The 19686-nt window shown below is 39.7% G+C and overlaps 1 protein-coding gene across 1 annotated transcript in view; it reads right to left on the reverse strand.

Annotated features, from left to right (window-relative positions):
• Positions 1-19686, reverse strand: part of LOC105926521 (type II inositol 3,4-bisphosphate 4-phosphatase) — a gene marked incomplete at its 3' end in the record, with an annotated part of 212557 nt that overhangs the window by 59140 nt on the left and 133731 nt on the right. Inside the window, 3 exon segments of the mRNA XM_036129950.1 lie at positions 3455-3585; positions 11921-12068; positions 18693-18762. Of these exon segments, the coding sequence (XP_035985843.1) occupies positions 3455-3585; positions 11921-12068; positions 18693-18762 (349 nt within the window).

Below are 19686 nucleotides of genomic sequence, written 5' to 3' on the forward strand. Positions count from 1 at the left end.
TTATAAACATGGCAAAATAATTGTCATAAGTTTGTACATGCATCAGTTGTGTCATTCTTGGCAGTCTGTCTGAGTCTTTTATTTTGTTTATATCAATATCGTAATTATATCGTATCAACCGAAATAATGAAATATATCATAATATCAGTTTTGACCACATTTTCCAGCCATACCCCACAGTTTCTTTATTTTTTACTACGTGGTTGTTGCCATTTCACCATGGAGCTCGATGTGAGGCTGTCCTACGACATTTAAAACTGCATTCAAGTTGACTTTTTAACTATTTCTTTTAGTGTGAACAATATCTGTGCTTTTACCTCTGATTTTCATATTTAGCAAACCCCTCTTTGTGATCTGCGCCCAGCACAGTTTCTTTGTCTTTGCTCCGTGGCTGCCATTTCACCATTTTTAACACAATAAACTGAAAACTGAATTTAATTAAATACAAGACACCCCATTTCATTAACGAATGCACCCCTGGAAATGCCCCTTCTTGTTCAAAAAACTTCTAGACTTACAAACCTCAACATGTTCCTGTACTCAAGCGACCCTTATTCTGCCGGACGTAACTCCAAACTGTGGGACAATCTGTCATGTTACCACGAGATTGTGGGATGCTCTTCCCGATTCTGGGGGTGTCACAGCCGATGGACAGTTTTAAACAGGATTTTGAAATTGAAAGTACTGTTGTTTTATACTACTGTTTTTACAGTTTTGTAGCATTTTTTCTTTTAAAGAAAATTTAAAGAGTGAAATAAATAAAATACAGTATGCATTGTACCTCCAAGTGGGCAAACATATTCTTAGGTAAACTAATCATAAAGTAAGTTACTCTGTCAGTTTCCAGCATCCAGCATGCTGATGTGAGTGACGCGCCTTTTTAGAGCCGCTCTGTCTCATTAGAGTCGCTGCAATCAGCTGTGAAGGTGTGGCGTGTTTACATTCAGTGGGACCCCGGGGTAAGAAATGTTAATGTTGAGCTTTTGCTGCAATATTTGTGCTGCAGCTGCATCAGTTCTGTAGCAGTGTTGCACATGTGGGGAATAAATGACTTGTACAAGCAGAGTTGGCTGGATTTATGCTTTAGGGATAAATTTGCAGTTTTATGACCATGGCATTATTGTGGTAATATTTCCTGTGGCATTTTGTCAGGACAGATGCTAAATGAATGATTGAATTTTTATTTATTTTAAACAAACATTTTGAACAAAAAGAAGACCAGTATGATGGGTGTATAGATGTTCAGATGAAGATTGAAGATGTCAAGTGACGTTACAGTTTAATTTACTACTTCCTTGCATAGCAAAGCAAGACTTGGTCTGTGCTTCTGAATTCTTGTTATTTGATACATAACTGAAGCTATGAAGAATGAGTCTAAACTTACACAGAAATACCTAATAAGGTCTAAATTAGGGCTATCGGAGGACCTGATGTTGAGTCGTGTCTAAATGAGGCGTAAGTGTAGCCTTGATATAAAATTGAGCCTCTTGCTCAGTGGGAAAACTGAAAATCACAAGGTCGCATACGCGTTTTGATTGCTACAAATGAAACGTTCCTATAAAGCTCTGTAAGAGAGACCTTTGATTTAGTTTTCCTTTGACGCAAATTATTCTAAATCTAGCATTGGGCTCTCAGCATCTGTTCCTTTAGAGGCTTTTTTGGTCCTAACAGAACGTGCTTGAGGCTAATCTGAGCCTTTATTGCTTTACATCAGATTTTCAGGATCAGCAGGGGGCAGGTTGGACCTTATTACTGCAGTTTCATACAGTGCCCGTTCAGTTTCTCCTGCAACACTTCACAGCAGGAGGCTATTTTCTCCACAACAAAGCCTGATTATTGTATGGAAACCAATCCTATTGTTTCTAAAGAATATAATGCCCTTAGAAGTTATTCTTATACTTATAGAACTTTTCCACAGATTTTAATTGAAGTTCCAAAACAGATTAGTGTGCTGTGCATTCATATTCAGGTTCAGGTTCATTTGCTCTGATACCCAAACAAACAATACCCCAAATGTTTTCAGTATTTGCCCAATTTGTATCTACTTGATTTTGTGTGTATGAGTCCACAGGTTTGAACTTTTCTCTGTATACCTAAAGTTGCTGTGAGGTTTGTTAGATTGGTGAACAAACAAACTGAGGAACAGAGCAGAGCAAACCAGTGTTGAAATAAAGTAACAAGAAGTCCTGTTTGTAGTTTGCTGCAAGGCATGTAGAGCACAAAGCAAATATGTGGAAGCAGGTGTGGTCAAATCCCTACTTGGGAGGATGGTTTTCTTCAACAGGCACAGAGAAACTTGGGATGATGAATTGAGAAAAAATACAGGACAACTCTTTAAGAACACACATCAGAGGCTGCAACAAACTTGAAACTTGGGTGGAGGTTAACCTTGGAGTTGGACAACAACCCTATACAGCCAGCACTATGGCAGAATGGCTTGGATCAACGCTTAATCGTGTTAGAATGGTGCAGTCAAAGTTTAGATGTAAATCTGCAACAAGAGTTGAACACGGTGCTTCACAGATGTTCCCTGTCAAATGAGCGAAGATTTCTCTCTCAAGACATGCAAAGCTGGTCGAGGCTTACCCCTAAAGATGGTTTGCGTGGATAAGATGAATACGGACATAAACCACACTTTTTAAAGTTTTATGTATAAAAATATTAAAAAATCATGTAGAATTTGTTTCCACTTCACTATTATGCACCACTTTGTGTTGGTCTGTTGCATAAAATACCAGTAAATGTCAGTGAAGATTTTGGCAGCAATGTGATAAAGTTCACAGGTATAAATATTTTTGTAATGTGCTCTACACTGATTGAAAAGTCAAAACCCTATTTCCTTGTTTCTTGATAACTTGCAGGTATCTGTGTGGGAATTCAACTCAGTTTCATTTAATTGAATTTATATAGCGCCAATTCACAACACATCATCTCAAGGCACTTTCCAAAGTCAGACTCCATCAGATCCTCCAGGTTGGTGAGAAAGTTTCCTCTCTAAGGAAACCCAGCAGGTTGCATCAAGTCTCTCCAAGCAGCATTCACTCCTCCTGAAAGAGCGTAGAGCCACAGTGGACAGTCGTCTGCATTGTTGATGGCTTTGCAGCAATCCCTCATACTGAGCATGCATGAAGCGACAGTGGAGAGGAAAACTCCCCTTTAACAGGGAGGAGAACCTCCAGCAGAACCAGAACCAGGCTCAGTGTGAACGCTCATCTGCCTCCACCCACTGGGGCTTAGAGAAGACAGAGCAGAGACACAGAAAGCACAGAAGCTCACATTGAATCAGGAGTACTTTCTATGTTAGATGTTAATAGAGGATGATCTGTCCCCCTGGATAATGTCACAGCTAACAGAACACCAGACCAGGTGTACCTTCTATAGAAAAAAATTACAGTGCACTGAATGTGTGAATACAGGACTGGATGCGGGATTCAGACAGGTAATATTTTCCTACCGGTAATCTTCTCCAGTTCAGCCAAAGTGTCCTGGTAGGAGCTGATGATTCCTCTGTACCGCGTGACAACCTCCTTCCTTAGGTTGTCCCAATGAGGAGAGAGCTCCCCCAAGTCCTCCAGATCCTGCAACCTAAAAAAGAGCACAAGATCCACCAGGTTTTCACTGCATGTAAAGATAAAATCACTAATAAATTCAACAAATGCTTGCGTGCTGACACGGTATGACCCAGTTTACCAGAGTAAACAACTTGAATTAAAATAATGTATTTTTTTAAAAACTAGTATAAAATCATGTAAACTTTCCAGTGAGGCCTCACCAAAGGATTTAAAGTCCAGGAACAACAAAGATCCGAGCTGCTCTTTGAGGAACCTGACATTCATGCACACATCGTACTTCAGAGCAAGCTCTGCAGACATATATTCCCAAAACTCCGCTTGTGGTGCCCACTTATCCACTCTGCCCCTTTCAAAGTGCCTTTCATCCTGTTCAATTCCTATTCCATAATGAACTGTATTAAACAAACAAGTCAACTGTTTACTGGTGCTTGTTTGTCTTTCATCAGAGTCGTGCCAAAACCACCTCTGCTCCTGCCGCAGAGCATAATTGCAGCTGTGTGCGAGTGAGTGCATTTTCGCCCGTGTCGGTGGGTGCAGGGGCTGATTTCCATCGTGTAGCCCCTTTCATTGTGTCCTCGTTTGCATATGAAAGGAGAATAAGATGGACAGATATCATTCAGTCCTTCAGCTGTAAATTACAGTGGTATAACAGACATTAGAGGCTTAAAAAGATGTTACATACTATTCAGGACAGCAATTATACCGTCACCTGCAGTGATTAGAAGATACCACGAGCAGGGTTTACATCCCGTTTTCTCTTCAACATGAAAGCCCACATGTGTAGCTGCTTCTCAATGCATCTTACTGTTAAGATCAGGTATCTCTGCTTAAATGCACAACACAATGGATCAACCTTTGTTGTTGCGATTCAACCCCTGCGGAAATTCAGATCGCCTCGGTAGATTATCTCCTCGTCTCTTTCATCTTGATGAATACGTTTTAGATTACTTTGAAGAATTTCTGTACAAGTTAAGGTGTGATAACAATGATGCCTGGAGGGAAAAGAGAAGAATTGTCTTAAAAAAAAAAAACATTCCCATTCAGGCGCTGGACCAAACCCACAATGCTTAAAAGGATTAAATACAAGATATTGTCCGTGCATCCTTCAATAACTTATCTTGATCTGGTTCTCCTCGGGGGCTGTGAGAAACTTGCCCATCGCAGTTTACTTTGCATATCAGCTCATAACATCCTGCTTCTAATATACAGTTCCGGTCAAAGGTTTACACTGGTCATTATGGGCATAAATAACACCAATGTTGAGCTTTCAGTGATTTATTTGAACCATTATATATAGTCTAGGATTCATGGAGCACCCAGCAGACAACCAGAAGGAATAGGTATCAAACAAGAATTGGGTGCAAAAGTTAGATTTTTTTTTTTTTATCAACACAGGCTGCAATATATATTCATATTAATCTTTTGTCAGTTGGTGTGAAAGCATCTGTCTCACACCAAGTGGTCCAAGTCCAAGGAGCTACTGTGAGTGAAGAGCCAAGTAAGACATGCAGATTACATTACATACATTACATTCAAAGCACAATTAAACTGTAGCAAATTGGCACTAGAAGTACGCGATCTAAGGATTCAAGACGTAATTTTTGTACAATAGCTAAAAAAGCTGAAGAGTCTGCAGAACAAATGGCAGACAAACAGGCATTGAGCTTGAAACATTCTTTAAGCAAGCGAGCGCCGCATGCTGCGTGACTGTGCCAGCATGCTCTGCAGGTGGGAATGAGCACAGCCTCTTAGCAAAGTGAGAATATTCAAGTTTGCACCACGGAAAGGAGAGTAAATGCCAGTAGGAGTCATTTGTGCGATATTTGTATGTAACGTGCATTAATCTGTTTCTCTATGCAGTAAATGGCACCTGTTAAGCCTATAAGAAGCCACCAGTCGAAGTTAAATTAGAGAACTGCAATACATCCAAAAAGAATATTTGTAAAACTGAATGGGTCTTAAATAAAATTTAGCAAAGACTAAAAATCGGATCTAATAACAGTTGGAGAATAAAAAAACCTTAAATCTTTAATTCATGGGCGACTGGAGCTCAACAAGTCTTAGTATCATGATTTCAAGACGTCGTTTTTTTTTGTTTTTATCAAGTGAAGCTGCTGCTCAGCTAGGCTACAATTCCCAGCGGTTCCAATCAAACATATTGTTTCCAGTGTATCCAATTATAGCTTGAAGTATCCCTAAATAACATGGGCCACTTTATACAATCACAGGGACAATGTGATCACATTCTTTGATTTGAATAACAAGTTTCAAGGCACTAGAAAATTACAATAGTACAAACCAAATGAAACCATTGAGACTACGCGTCTTAAACGCTGATAGTCTATTGTCATCTGAGAGTGTGGGTATTTTAGATTTGAAGGATTATCAAAGTAAATAGCAAGATCTTTTTTAACATTAAATATACACAAGCGCTTGGCGAAGCAATTGGATGGCAAATAAAGATGTATTATTATGTCTCCAATCAGCGCCTTGCTGTCTGAAAAGAGTCCGGTATAATAATGTGAAAAAGTATGAAGTAATTTCCTCCTTTCTTTAGATGATGCTTTATTATAGGAGCCAGATTATCTTCTAATCTTTCAAAGTAGCCTTGATCAATCAGTTCTTCAACATGTTAGACAATGTGTTTGAGTTAGTTTGTAGTATACAATAATGAATACATGCCAAACAACAGTTTCTTCTGCCATTTAGCATTTAAAGCTTATTTAGTCTCACTGCGTACGCACGTACATATACACAGGAGGAGAAAGAGTAATGTAACTCTGATTTGTACCTTAATGGCCCTGGGCTTGTCTTATGTTGCCTGTGGACACCATTCCTTCAGTTCAGCGTTTGAGTCGTTGACAAATGATCCAAACTGGTGTCCTTCGGATGTAAATGAGTCTCAGTGTGCACCAAACAGGAAACACAAAAAAACACAAAAAAAGATAGCCTTTGGGTTCCTCCCCAGTAAAATTGGTGTTGTTCTCCACTGAATTGACGTTTTAAAAGTTTTCACTACTTTGTTTTGGAGTTTGACCCGGTTGTCATCCTGTGGTGTTGTTCCCTCATAGAAGTGAAATGATCTGCTTTGGGCTTCCTCCATGCAGATTATTATTATTTATTTATCTAGTTAAGTATAAAGGGTTGCCATATGATGGGTAACTGAGAATCTTTTTGGTTTTTTATAAATTCCAGGGGTGAAATGTGTTTATGTCTCTCCTGATTCATTTTGAAATGTCTTCAGAACCAAATTTTTTGTCTTTCAAACTGTTCTGGTTTAACCACCAAACAGTCAGAAGCCGCCGCAGACCGAGTGGAAACAAATGTACAGATCTGTCACGTAAACCCTAAATGTGTAAATTGACATCAGGAGGAGGGGGATGATCTTTTCTCCCCGTTAATGACAAAGCAGGCAGCTGTTAATAGACGAGGGTTAATCTACGGCACACCCACACACTTCCAGCGCAGCACACATCCATTATCTTCCCGCGCTTCCACTCAGAGAGTCAGAGCAGCATCCCCGGCAGAATAAAGAAAAATCTCCGACCTCTCGGTTCACGCCCTCAGATTCAACACGAGTTTAAGACATCAAAGCCAACAAACAGAAGAAGGAAAAATCGAGATTATCTGGGAGACGCAAAGTGACGATGCCACCCACCATCCGAAGCAGCACCAGCTGAATGATTAAAAACCCAACGCTGGCGCCGCTGTGAACGCCGGCAGAATGGAGGCTGAATGGAGAGGCACTGAGGAAAACGTTTAAACAGGATTACAGGAGCCATGCCTAAACAACCCAGCCAAGGATGAAGCAAACGTCTTTAGAAATAAGCAAAGATCTTATTGGACACTTTTGAACGCGATGCTCGCTTTTGCGCTGCGTCACACAGATATACCGACGTTTATGTTTGGTGACTGTCAGCTATGCGCCTTAAGTGATGAGTTTTCAGGGCAGATCAGCGTGGTGATGGCTGAGTGGCTCTTTGAGTGTTTGTTTGTGTATGGGTGGGGGGGGGGGGGACTTTTCCTGGGAACGTGTCCTTGAACATGTGAGTAAACCTTTCACAATGATTACAACTCAAAACCGCCTCCAACTCCACCGAGTCGCTGCATCTTAGCTGGCTGCTCGTATCAGAGCATAAAGAATTCATGTGAAGGTGCGTCTGTGCGGCGTCCATACGCTCTCCGGTGTGTTATGTAGGGAACGGGGTTGCCAGGGACAACAGGCCAAAAGCAGACGGATCGGTCTCGACAAACACTTGCTGAAGCCTCGGGGAAGTGGATCTTTGATGCACTCTGTAACGCACACTCAGAGGCTTGTGAGGAAAGATCCGTTTGTCATAGAAACATCATTCTGACACAGTTTAGCTGGACCAAACCTGGTCTGCAAATTCATTAAACATGCATGGATTTAACCTGCTCATTCTGCCCAGCGGTCGTGAGGCACACGATGCAGGGAGGGGTGAAAGCACGCAACCTGAACACAGGCAACACATATCCCCATCAGGAGGCTGCTGTAGGCGCAGTTCCTGGGAATCAGCTTGGTGATCGGATTCCTTATTTAAAGAGGCATTGTGCTGTAAGGATAACAGAACAGCACTTTCATTTTCCATTCTGACCTACATCTGTCTCACTCATCTTTGCCCTATATGGTTAAACAGATTTATTTTATTAAGCTTTAAGGTTGATGCAGAAGTTTAGGTTTTAATAGACTCCGGAAACTCTAGAAGAATACAATTTGATGAGTTCGCCAAATGAAACAAGACCAGAACACCAAGGACCTTGCTTTAAGTTTTAAAATCCAAAGAAGCCAAGATAAAAAATTTATCTATCTATATCTATATAACTGTATTATTCAGAGTCGGTAAAGAGCAGCTCCTACTACAAGAACATGGAGAACAGACAGATCCAACGTTTATCGGAAAGTGCATCAAAAAAAAAGGACTTTCTAAACTTTAAGAAGAAGGACGGCCGTGATCAGAGCAGTAACTAAAGAGAACTGTCCACAGTGACGGGTAAAAGTATCTATACCCCCTGAACTTTGCATTTTGTTCATTTCTAAATAGCATTTTAGGTGTTATAAAGTATTACATGATTGTGAAGTCGAATGAAAATTCCTTTTCAACTTTTTTTACAAATTAAAATCCTACACATTTTCAAATGTGTATTTACATCAATATAACTAGTGGCTTTTGTGGGTATTTCCACCAGCTTAGCTAATTCACAGACAAAAGCTTGTGTCCATGTTTCTTTGTTAAACAGTTCAAACGTATCCTCTGAGAACATTAATTTTAGGTCTTGCTACGGATTCTTGGATGTATTTAGCTAACACATGGATATGTTTTGATATTAGGACAACAACCCCCCCCCCCCCCCCCCATAATTTACCTCTTGGTAAGGTGTCATAAAGTATTACATAATTGTCAAGTGGAATCTAGCTCTGGTTTTATGCTCAGGGTCGTTTTTCTGCTTCACAGTGAATCTTTGCTCTAGTCTCAAGTCTTTTGGAGCCTCTAACAGATTTTCTTCTTGAATTTATCTGTGTTGAGCTCCATACCATTCCTCTCTAACTATTATATTTGTTTCTGCTAAAGAGCAGCACCCCCAGCAGCAGGATGCTGCAGTGTTAGTTTTGCTCAAAGGCTAAAAGGTTCCTCTGCACGTTTGTTCCCAGACTTGTCCGCTGTGTGCTTTGGTCCTCATGATGCTGTTTGTCTAATAATGTTCTCTAACAAACCTCTGAGGCCTTCACAGAACAGGGGATTCAACTACACACAGGTGAATCTGGTGATTTCTGAAGACAATCGGCTGCACTTGATTTAATTGAGGGGTAATAAAGTAAAGGGGGGCATGAGGTGAACAGAAATGCAAACACGCTGGAGTTTTGAATTCGTACACATTTTTGAAAGATTTTCCTCCCATTTCAATTTTACACTCATTTTTCTTGGTCTATTATATATCATCCCAATAAAACATGTTTGTGGTTGGAACGTGACAAAATGCAGAAAGTTTCAAGGAGTGTGAATCTTTGTTACTGATGAGGCAAAAAGCCTTGAAAAAGTTCCAGCAGACGCATCTGAGAATATTTTAGTTTGAAAAAGTGGCAGAAGATCCACCCACACTGAATAACTGTTTTATACAGTAGAAGAAATATAGCTAAAGGAAATGTTCACATATGGTACTTAGAAAATGCTGAACAGAAACAGGCAGACTGAGGTTAATAAAACTTTTCACAAATAAATCATTCAACTTAGGTGTCAGCGCTTAAAGGCCATCTCCAGCAGATAAACAGCATCTAAAAATCATGTCTTTAGGAATAAAGGGAACAATTCAACGGAAATACAAAATATGATGTGAGATAAAACATAATTTAAAAAAATTTGATAATCTACTAAAGGCTACGTTGGCAGATAAAAGCAGTTTGGGAATCAAAAGAAAAAAAAATACTTTTTTTCAGTCTGCCCTTAAAGGTTATAAGCTACAAATGTTTCATCGAGATGATTATTTTTTAGAAATGAATACACCCACAGAACATCATAGTGTGGTGCAGAATAAAAGTATTTATTTTACTGAAAAAATAAATATACAGTATATAAATAAGTGTTTTAGGAATTTTGACGGGTTCAAACAGTATAAAACATTTACTTCTTTATGACGGCAACATCGACACAAAATGATTCTGCACCAAAAGGAATCGTAGGCTGAAGTCAGGTGAGAAGGAGCTCAGGTGATAGGGCTGACAAATGACTTCTTCTCTGCGTTGCCTTTCTCAGATTAAAGCGGACCAAAAAAGAAGCAGAACGAGGGTGAACATCGGTCAACCTTTGGAGCGTTTGTGCCGACTTGAGCAAACGAAGAGGCTCAGAAGCCACATGGAGGTTTCTGCTTTCCTTCTGGACAGCTAAGTTAAAGTGTAACTCACCCCCATGTAAAAGCATATTTCTGCCCCTGGACAAATTTGAAAAACTCCATCAAAGTGGGCGGGTATTCGTGGGAATGGGAGGGGGCTGTGTTCAGGATGGGGCGGGGGGGTGGAGGGGGGCAGCCACAAGCTTGATTTGCAGTGTGGAATCGTGGAGAGTGAGCAGAATTCTGCTGGTAGTTACACCACGGTTCCGTCTTTTGAGATGGAGGATTTTTTGCTGCAGAGGCAGTGGAGGTCAGGATCGGTCCAGTTATACATTAGATTATTGTAATCCAGGCGAGATCACCGGCAGCTTTGTGCATCGTGATTCATTTGCAATATGAAAACAAAACACTGTTGATCTCCTCTTTGCTCTGACTTCAGCAAGCAGGTTTCACTACGAACGCAAAGAGGGAAGTTCACCACAATCGCCGTGAAGATAGTTCTAGGATGGACACTAATGGCAAACCAATCGGTTGCGTTCACATAATTTTCCAATAACATAAAAGAGTTGGTAGATTTGTTTGTAGTCGCTTTTTTGAAGAAAAAATAAGTTGCGAGATGGTTTAACCCTAGGAGGGCGCCACACTTACGCTTTTAGACAAAAAAGCTTGATTTCAACAAACATGCACTAATCTTTCAAAATGATCATCAGAATTTGTAGACAGTACTATAAGACAACAATGTTAACAGTTTATTGGCAAAATAAAGTTGATTTGGGGGTGAGTTACCCTTTAGATGTCTGCTAATGCTAACCTGCGGATCTGGCAACCGGCTGGCAAAAAGTACAACTGAAGGTGGAGTTAAAATTCATCTAAAGTAAACTTTTTTCCGTTTCTTTGCTGATGAGATCCAAATTAATCTGACCAATAACACAGAAACCCTCTGGAGCCCATATCGTGGCTGAAGACCTATGAGCTGAATTGACGAGGATCAAATAAGATTTGAGCTTTAGATTATCTGGTATAGCCACATCTTTATCTGCAAAGATGGTTTATCATTTCATTGGTCCTCTTTAAGGGTTTTTGTCTCAACCCAACTTGGGAGCAATATGACTTCAACTTGACTTTGGTGCCTCAGTCCATACAGAAATCTCACAAAGATGCAAGAACATGTCTAATCAAAGTGTTTAGTGAAAGTGGCTATTGTGCTTCATTGGTCGCTCCAGTCCCCATGGTAGATTGCTGCCCATGGCTTTTTCGATTCCCTGCCCTGCTGGGGATTCTGCTGAAGATCTTCTATCGTCTCTATCTGGCTGCCTCTTTGCTGTGCATTTGGGTGGAATTGTGAAGCTTTGGCTTTATTCGCTTTATATGTTCTTTAAAATGTTTTTAAATCCGCAGGCTGCAAATTCTAAAAAAATATTTTAAATACTGTTAACAATAGAAACAGAAGAAGAGGACCCCTTAGATAAACAAACAGGTTTAACAGGAAATGCCCACCATACCTGCTCTTGTCCTCCTGAATGTAGAGGGAGAGCAGCTGCCTGGGGATTGTGAACGACAGAGTGCACTCCTCCATTTGTTCCCGCACCAGCATCCACTTGCTGTCCGCTGTTTGGAATCTGTACACCTTGCATATGGGGTTTCTGAACACTGTGAGGGAGCAGAGAGCGGATGAAAGAAGGGAAAGATGAATATTGATGCATCTGACGCAGCAGAAAATAAACACATTCTTGCCAAGGAAATCCTCGGGATAATTCTTCCGAAATTTAGCAAAGTCGGGTAGAATATCTAAACTAACAATGACAGCTGGCCCCCTCAAGGACACAGCGGAACAGGAAGACATCAGAAGTCTTTAAAAGTCACAGGAGGTATGAAGCACAAATTAAATTCTATAATCAATAGCTGTGTCTGCCAAAGATAAGACATTTCTCATCTTCCCATCCCCAGTTCCTCTCTCTTCTTCAATGTCAGCACAGAAGGGTAGAGCGTACACAAAAATACACAACCCTGGTGTTGTTAATCTTTGCCCCAATATCTCCTCTGTTTCCATTTTAATTGCTTATTTATTGTACGACACTGAGGCACAGCCTGTGCGATCATTTTGAAGTTTTGGTTGCTAACCCCACCACCTGATTCACATTCTGCACCATCTTCCTCCTTTCTGCAGAGAGTTTCTAATAGCAGCAATCGAGGGGCTGAAAAACGAAAAACAGCCCTAATGCTCTTATCTGCATGCTTGCAGCAGAAGGCGAGAAAGCTGTCAGCCTTAAAAAGTGTTTACCGCTCCTTCTTCCTTTAGCCGAGAAAAAAAAAAAAAAAAAAAAGTGGTTCAATAAGACGGAGCCGAAGCACCCGAGGTGAAACGTTGACAACTTCGTGTCATGATGGTCACACATGCGTGGCAGGAAGATGCTTTTTGCTTTCATTTAAACCTGGGAACCAGACTTGTGGAGCAACCAGACAACACAGACGCTGGTGCTCCACACAGCCAAACTTGTCATTCAGAAAATTGACAAAGTTCAACTCAGAACTGTAATTTATTTCCACAGCTTGTGTGTCAATGTCTGAACCATTAATCCTGGTACTTCTGTGATGCGCCGCTGAGTGTTAAAGTGCCTGTCGCTCCATGGGGAGAATAGTTGTTTCTAGAAATTCATGCAAAAAGATGCCTTAAAGGTGCTTTCATGGTGTGCATGCCAAACTGTTGTCAGCTAAATTGGTGTACTTCATACGCAATCTCATTGGCAATAAGTTCAAGGAGGTGCATCACAGTGCGAGTTCATAGCGGCGATAAAATGAGGGCATAATGGCAGCTTGCTTGATTGGACTGATCTGTGCAACTCATAAAAGCATAAAAACATTTTTCTCAATGAGATATAATTGATCATTGGAGGATAAAACAAAATAACTATTTTCACTTTGTCAATAGCACTCCAAAGCTACGTTTGATAAAAGCTAAAAAATAAATAAATCCCATTTTCACAGACACTGACAGGTAGGTATTAACGGAGCTGGTGCAGAGGGGGTCAAGTTGTATTTAACCAAAAATTGTGGTCAGTTTTCAGCTGCAGCCCCTTTTAACTGTGGACTTCATTAAGGCTCCGTCATTCTGTGTTTTCATCATGTTAAGAATTAATTAAGTGTCTTTGTTATGGTTAAATCATTGGATTTTATTTGATAGACCAGGTTTGTTTTGGTCCGTGCTTACCAAATAAGGTCTACAATGACCCTTTATTATATATAAATTAAATTATCTATGAACTTAAAAATCACAGCTTTATTTTTATTTTTTCAAACAGCAGAATGGCAATTAAACGTTTTCTTGTAGCGAACACTCCATATTTATTTATAATGAGGAAAAAAGGGATTTTGCTTGCAGCCAATTGCAAAAAAAGACTAAAAATAATCCATGTACATATAATTTGGTTGTTTAAATTCAATGTGGATTTAGCTTGAAACACAAAAACTACTAAAACTACCCTCCTCTGGACTTCCTTTATATCTGAAAACACTGCTGGGCTCTGTTGGTTTTGACCAAACATAGTAAGAGCCAATGTGTATGACCCAAAGAGCCACAGGTCTCAGACCAACAGTGTGTGTGTGTGTGTGTGTGTGTGTGTGTGTGTGTGTGTGTGTGTGTGTGTGTGTGTGTGTGTGTGTGCGCCCAGTGTAAAGCCTCAGTATAAACGCTGATGCTCTTTGAAGACCTCAGAGCTTTTCCGGATAATTTTCTGAACATCCCTATTTACTCTCATACCCTCAAACAAATTACATCTCGACCATTTTTCTTGCAATAACTGAACAGATCACTAACCAAACCAAATAAAAAAAAATAATATGGTCAGGTAAGGTAAGTTTATTTATTCAGCAGTTTTCAGTAACAAGATGATTCAAAGTGCTTTACATGAACGGAAAAAATTGGAAAATGAAGGAATAAGATAAATAAATTCTTCACTAGACTTCTGTCATACATTAGCAACAAACAGAAAGACTTAATTGTTTCTATTAATAATAAGAAATAAGCTAAGTATATTCTTTGGAAATTTTGGATCTAAAGTAATTTTGTCCAACCTTTGCAAAGCTACAAATAGAATTACTTCTTTTGTTTCATTGTTTCACTGAAACAAGCTTCATCACTAAAATTCAAAGTGTATTTTTTTTGTCTTTTCATACATTCCTCAAAGCTACAACTTAAGGTCTCTGATCTGACCTTTCTAAACCACAGCTAAAATGGGAGAATTGTTTCTATTCAGGATAAAGTTTCACTGAAATGAGCTTCATCACTAAACATTCTAAGAAAGTTACAGCTAGAGGTCTCTGATCTGACCTTTCTGACACTACAGCTGAAACAGAAAGCAGCGGAGTGAGGGAAGAAAGCACAGTAGAGGCGTGTCTGTGTGTGGTGTGTGTGTGTGCAGTATTTGTGCTTTAACATCAACAGTTTCAGGTGTTACATTTAGACACATTTAGGCCATAATGCCTTCAGTCCGACCCAACAGGTTTCAGCAATCTCAAAACAATTGCATAAAAACGTTTGAGTGTTTACAACATTCTAAATAGTTTTGAAATTCAGTACCTGAAATTGAGCTGATTTTGCTGCCGATTCAACTTTCAGCATGAACACAGCCCACACTTTTCCGATTTTCATCTTTAACACATTTTGAAGAACACGTAGAAATGTTCGTTCTCAGATATGCGCTCTGTGCTGAAACCTCACTGAAAATACACTGAAGTTTGTCATCGAAACGTGATAAAGGGTGAAAGAGTCCAAAGGGTATATACATTTTTACAAACTACTATACAAGCCCAGTAACACTCCAATATGAATCCAATTAAAAGTCAGACTTTGATCACAAGGTTTAGAGCACACAATAAATTAGGCTGTGTGGAGAATGTTAATATTAGTCACATTATGGAGACCTGTATACACTTTAATTAGACTCGGCAGATTTTACAGCATCTGGTGACACAAACTGCTGCTTTATAATACAAACAATTTTATGTCAGATCAACCAATTTGCAGGCAACTTTGATCCTCTTTTTAGGAAGCCAGGAGCTCGTTCTAAGCGTGTTTCTAAAGATAGGGCTGCTCGTTTCTCTCCCATAATCAGGCAACACCTGCTCTGAAGTTTACAGAGTGCAGAGCAGGGAAACTGGCTGAGAAGCGAAACTTCAGGGAAGACACAGAAACCTTTTCTGACTTAGTACTTGATGTGTGTGTATGTGTGAGAGAGACCATGATTTTGAATATAAACAGGGATATAATTTAAATGTATTCAATGCTAACGCCACAGCTGAAACATTGTCCTTCTTAAGAGGGAATATTATAACACCTCTTAACAAAGAAAGTGAGAGCCTAATTTCTTGTTGCAGTACTTTTACAAACAGCATAATAAACTTAATCTAAATCAGTGGCTGAAATTGTTGCACATTTGATTCAGCCAAAGGACAGTAAAGGCAGTTTTGTGAAGATGGAGTTATTGGTCAGTACTCAACCTGCAGTGCTTATTATTCTCAAGATTCTCATGTTAAGTAAACACTGAAGTTCTCCACAGAAAGTCAAGACTATAGTTCTCGAGGGGCTGATCTAGTTCCAAAAAACAGATTACTGTCATCTAAACATCAATCTCTATCATGTTAGATGGTTGTCTAAGGTGCCTTGCTCAAGTGGTAATATGCTTTGATATTTTCACATTTTGTCAGATAACCACAAACCCGCAGTAAGAAATATATGTTTAATATATAAGTCAAAACAAATCAGTGCCAATATATTCAGCAGTTTTTCCTTTTCACTGCAATTTCATTGACTCACTGTAGTTTGTCTTTGCAAAACAGCTCAAGATCAGTCACACTGCATGAATGGCATCTGAGAATCAACTTTCATGCATCACTAAGAAGTCTCAGTTAGATTTAGGTCTTCTATAAAAGTCAGATTTGTTGAGCATTTGACTAATTGTTGCCCTGTCGACAGTTTCCCCCCACAGCAGCTGTGGATCTCTGCACCTCCTCCAGAGTCACCATGGGCTGTTTGGAGTTTCTCTGCTGATTTGCAGGTCTGCAGAGATACCAGATACTTTTTGGTACTGTTTGATATTTTCAAAGCCTAAAATATTGGTTTATAACTTAACCCCAATTTAAACTTCTCCACATCTTTAACCCTGAACTCTTCCTGCTGCGTTTTCTTTTTGTTCTTCATCACCACTAAACCTATTTACTACCACTTAACTAATTAATTAGAAATATCCTTGATTGTCCCCCAGAGAGGGAAATCTATTTTGAAATTAGCACTTAATCTTTTAATTTCTCTCTTTGCCTCTCATGCAGTAGTTGTGCTTGATCTAAATAAGCCCAAAGTTAAGGACTAACGCTACGGTAAAAACCTAAACCTATATGCAAAGATCAGAACACAAGACTGGAGTAAGAACCACTAAAGGGAGAGCCATGCACGGCGCATTCTCAGTTCAGCCTCTTTGCTGCTGTTTAGCAGCTGAAGTTCAAACCAATTATGTCGAATTTGGATAGTAAAGATATGTTGTATTTTTATTTAATTTATGTCTATATTTATAAGGTTGTCTCATTGAGCTGTAAGATGTCATTTATAACTGTTTATGTGTCATGCATTTTCAAATTAAACCTCCTTACTTACTTTAGCATCTAACATATATATTTTATGTAATTATGAATGAATTATGAATTAATTCAGGCAGCGATGTGATGAAGATGCCCATTTGACAATCGCTAAGATTTATTTTAACAGAAATATTTGTATTTCTGTGCCTCTGGCTGATTTCATTGATGTATTTATATCCAAAAAGACTGTTTGGATTTTTCTTTATCGTCACTTTTATCCTAATGAACACCAGAATATCTCGTCGTAACATCTGTGAAATAAAAACTCATAAAATGCTCTCCAAAACAATAATTGCAGAGTAAATAGACCATAGAAGGGCTTATTATTTTTTCATGTGCTGCGGAAGATGAAATTAATGAGGATTATAGTTAAGTCTAGCCCCAAAATGACCCCCTGAAAAAGCTCATAATTGTATTTAAATGAGATTTATTGTGGGCTGGAGGATTATAAAAAAGTGAACAGGATGACTAAAAGCACAGGGTGACGAAGGGGAATGGAGAGAAGCAGAGAAAACTTTAAATCAGAGGAGGGATAGCTGTTGACTTCCACTGTCTTCAGAGCAGCGGATTAACCCCTGACCCCCCCTTCCCTCACAGCAGCCACACTAATCGGACCACCAATCAGGTGCCTCAATCTCCCTCCCAGACACCTCTTAGGAAAATGACTCCCTGCGCTCCTGCGCTGAGCCGTGCGTAGGCTCGTCTCCTCTCCCTGCATCCTCATTTTGAAAGCCAATAAAAGTGGAAGAGTAAATTGCAATTACGCAGTCTGGCGGTATCTGCAGGGAAGGTATTGTTTCTGACAGGCTGCAGATGTGCACCTGCAAACATTGCTGCCATTCACTACTTATTCGCAGTGGAAAATGTAAGCGACGATGACACCAGAACAACAGGAGCAGGGCTGCTGGGGAGCAGAGAAAAGTGGTTGGAATCTGCATAAAAGGGAGCGAGAGAATGGGTGTAGTAAAAACATTTTCCCTGAAGTCTTCTTTAAATAAGAACTGAGCACTTTTAGCCCAGCAGGATCTCTAACCTTTTCAAATCTTCCCCTTTTCTTGCTACAATGTCTTTAATTTTCTCGCCACAGTTCTTGCTTTCTTATCAGAGAGTGATCCAACTTTCTGCATAGCCAGAGAATTAGTCTCACGCAGCTGGGTTTCTGTCGTTTGCTCATCACTCAGGCAGTTCAGAGACGACCAGGGGGGTTCCTCCCCACCGTTAGACATCTTCTGCTGTTTTTGCTGACGGTATAAAAGCTTCAAAGCCCTTTTTTTTTTAGATCAAAACAAGGAAATCAGAATTCTTTGTTCAACCAGGGCTTTAAATTCCTCTTCATTGAAAGCTTGTTCAAAGGACAGTTTAATGGTAATTAGATGGAGAACATAAAGGGAATTTTACTTGAAGATATTTCAGGAGTTTAACTACCATAAAGATTAAATGTATCTGAATAAAGCAGAGACAAATTGCAGCATTTTAACCTTTTCTTCCAGGCACTTACACGGCAAGCTTAAATGGTTTTGAGTTGAGATCCACAGTTAAGGGGACTGTGTGAAATCATGCTGAAGTGGGATAAAAAGAAACATTACCGCCCTGTTAATCAGAAAAGAATGGTTAAATTGCAGGTGATGAGAGTTTGAATCATACCTGGACCAGTTAGCGCATAATCCTCTCTGTCGATGCAGGACTGGTCCGCAGGCTCACAAACCAAAGGACACTGAGGATGAAAGAAACAGAAACATACGTCAGTATGTTCCTTCACCTAACAAACACCGACAGGTTCTGATCACGACCATCAGGCCAACACTTAACCTGACATTTATTATGAGTTATGGTTTATCAAAAGCAGTAAACCAGTAAGAACATAAGGAAATAATGATTTTTCAAAGAAAAATCTGAAAAGTGTGGAGTGCATTTGTATTCAGCCCTCTTGGATCTTTTTTCACCGCTATTACGGCTGCAAATCCTTCATTCCTCCACCAGCTTTGAAGATCTAGAGGCTTAAATTTCTGTCCTTCTTTGCAAAACACCTCAGGTTTGGTCAGACTGGGTGGACAGATGTCTAGGTGGTCCTTAAGTGATTTCAGATTGAATTTAGCCATCCCAACACAAGTCTGCTTCAGTATAAACCATTCCACTGTAGATCTGGCCGCATATTCCTGGTTTTTGTCCTGCTAGAAGCTGGTCCTCACTTAATTACAAGTATTTTGCAGGATTGCCAAAGTCATGTTGGCAAACTGCAAATAGGCGCTTTTTTTGCAGCATGTTTCTTCTTTTCACTCTTTCACAAACATATTCTCAGAATATGTTTCTCTAGAGTTACCATGGGCCTCTTTGCTGTTTTTCTTATTCCTGTTCTTATCCCCAAGCCCGTTAGTTTAGGTGGCTGGCCATGTTTTGGCACGTTTTTAGGCAATGGATTGAACACAACTCTGCAATATGTTCTAAGCTTGAGATTTGGTTTGGAAATCTAACTCTGCTTTAAACTTCTCCACAACTTTCTACCTGGCCTGCCTGCTGTGTTCCTTGGTCCTATTTTTTTCACAAATGTTCTCAAATAAACTTCTGAGGGCTCCATAGAACAGCTGGATTCATACCAAATTTAAATTACACAAATCCATAATTGGGTGACTTCTATTTT

The sequence above is a fragment of the Fundulus heteroclitus genome, unplaced genomic scaffold (assembly GCF_011125445.2).
Source record: "Fundulus heteroclitus isolate FHET01 unplaced genomic scaffold, MU-UCD_Fhet_4.1 scaffold_256, whole genome shotgun sequence".
In the NCBI taxonomy this organism is placed as follows: Eukaryota; Metazoa; Chordata; class Actinopteri; order Cyprinodontiformes; family Fundulidae; genus Fundulus; species Fundulus heteroclitus.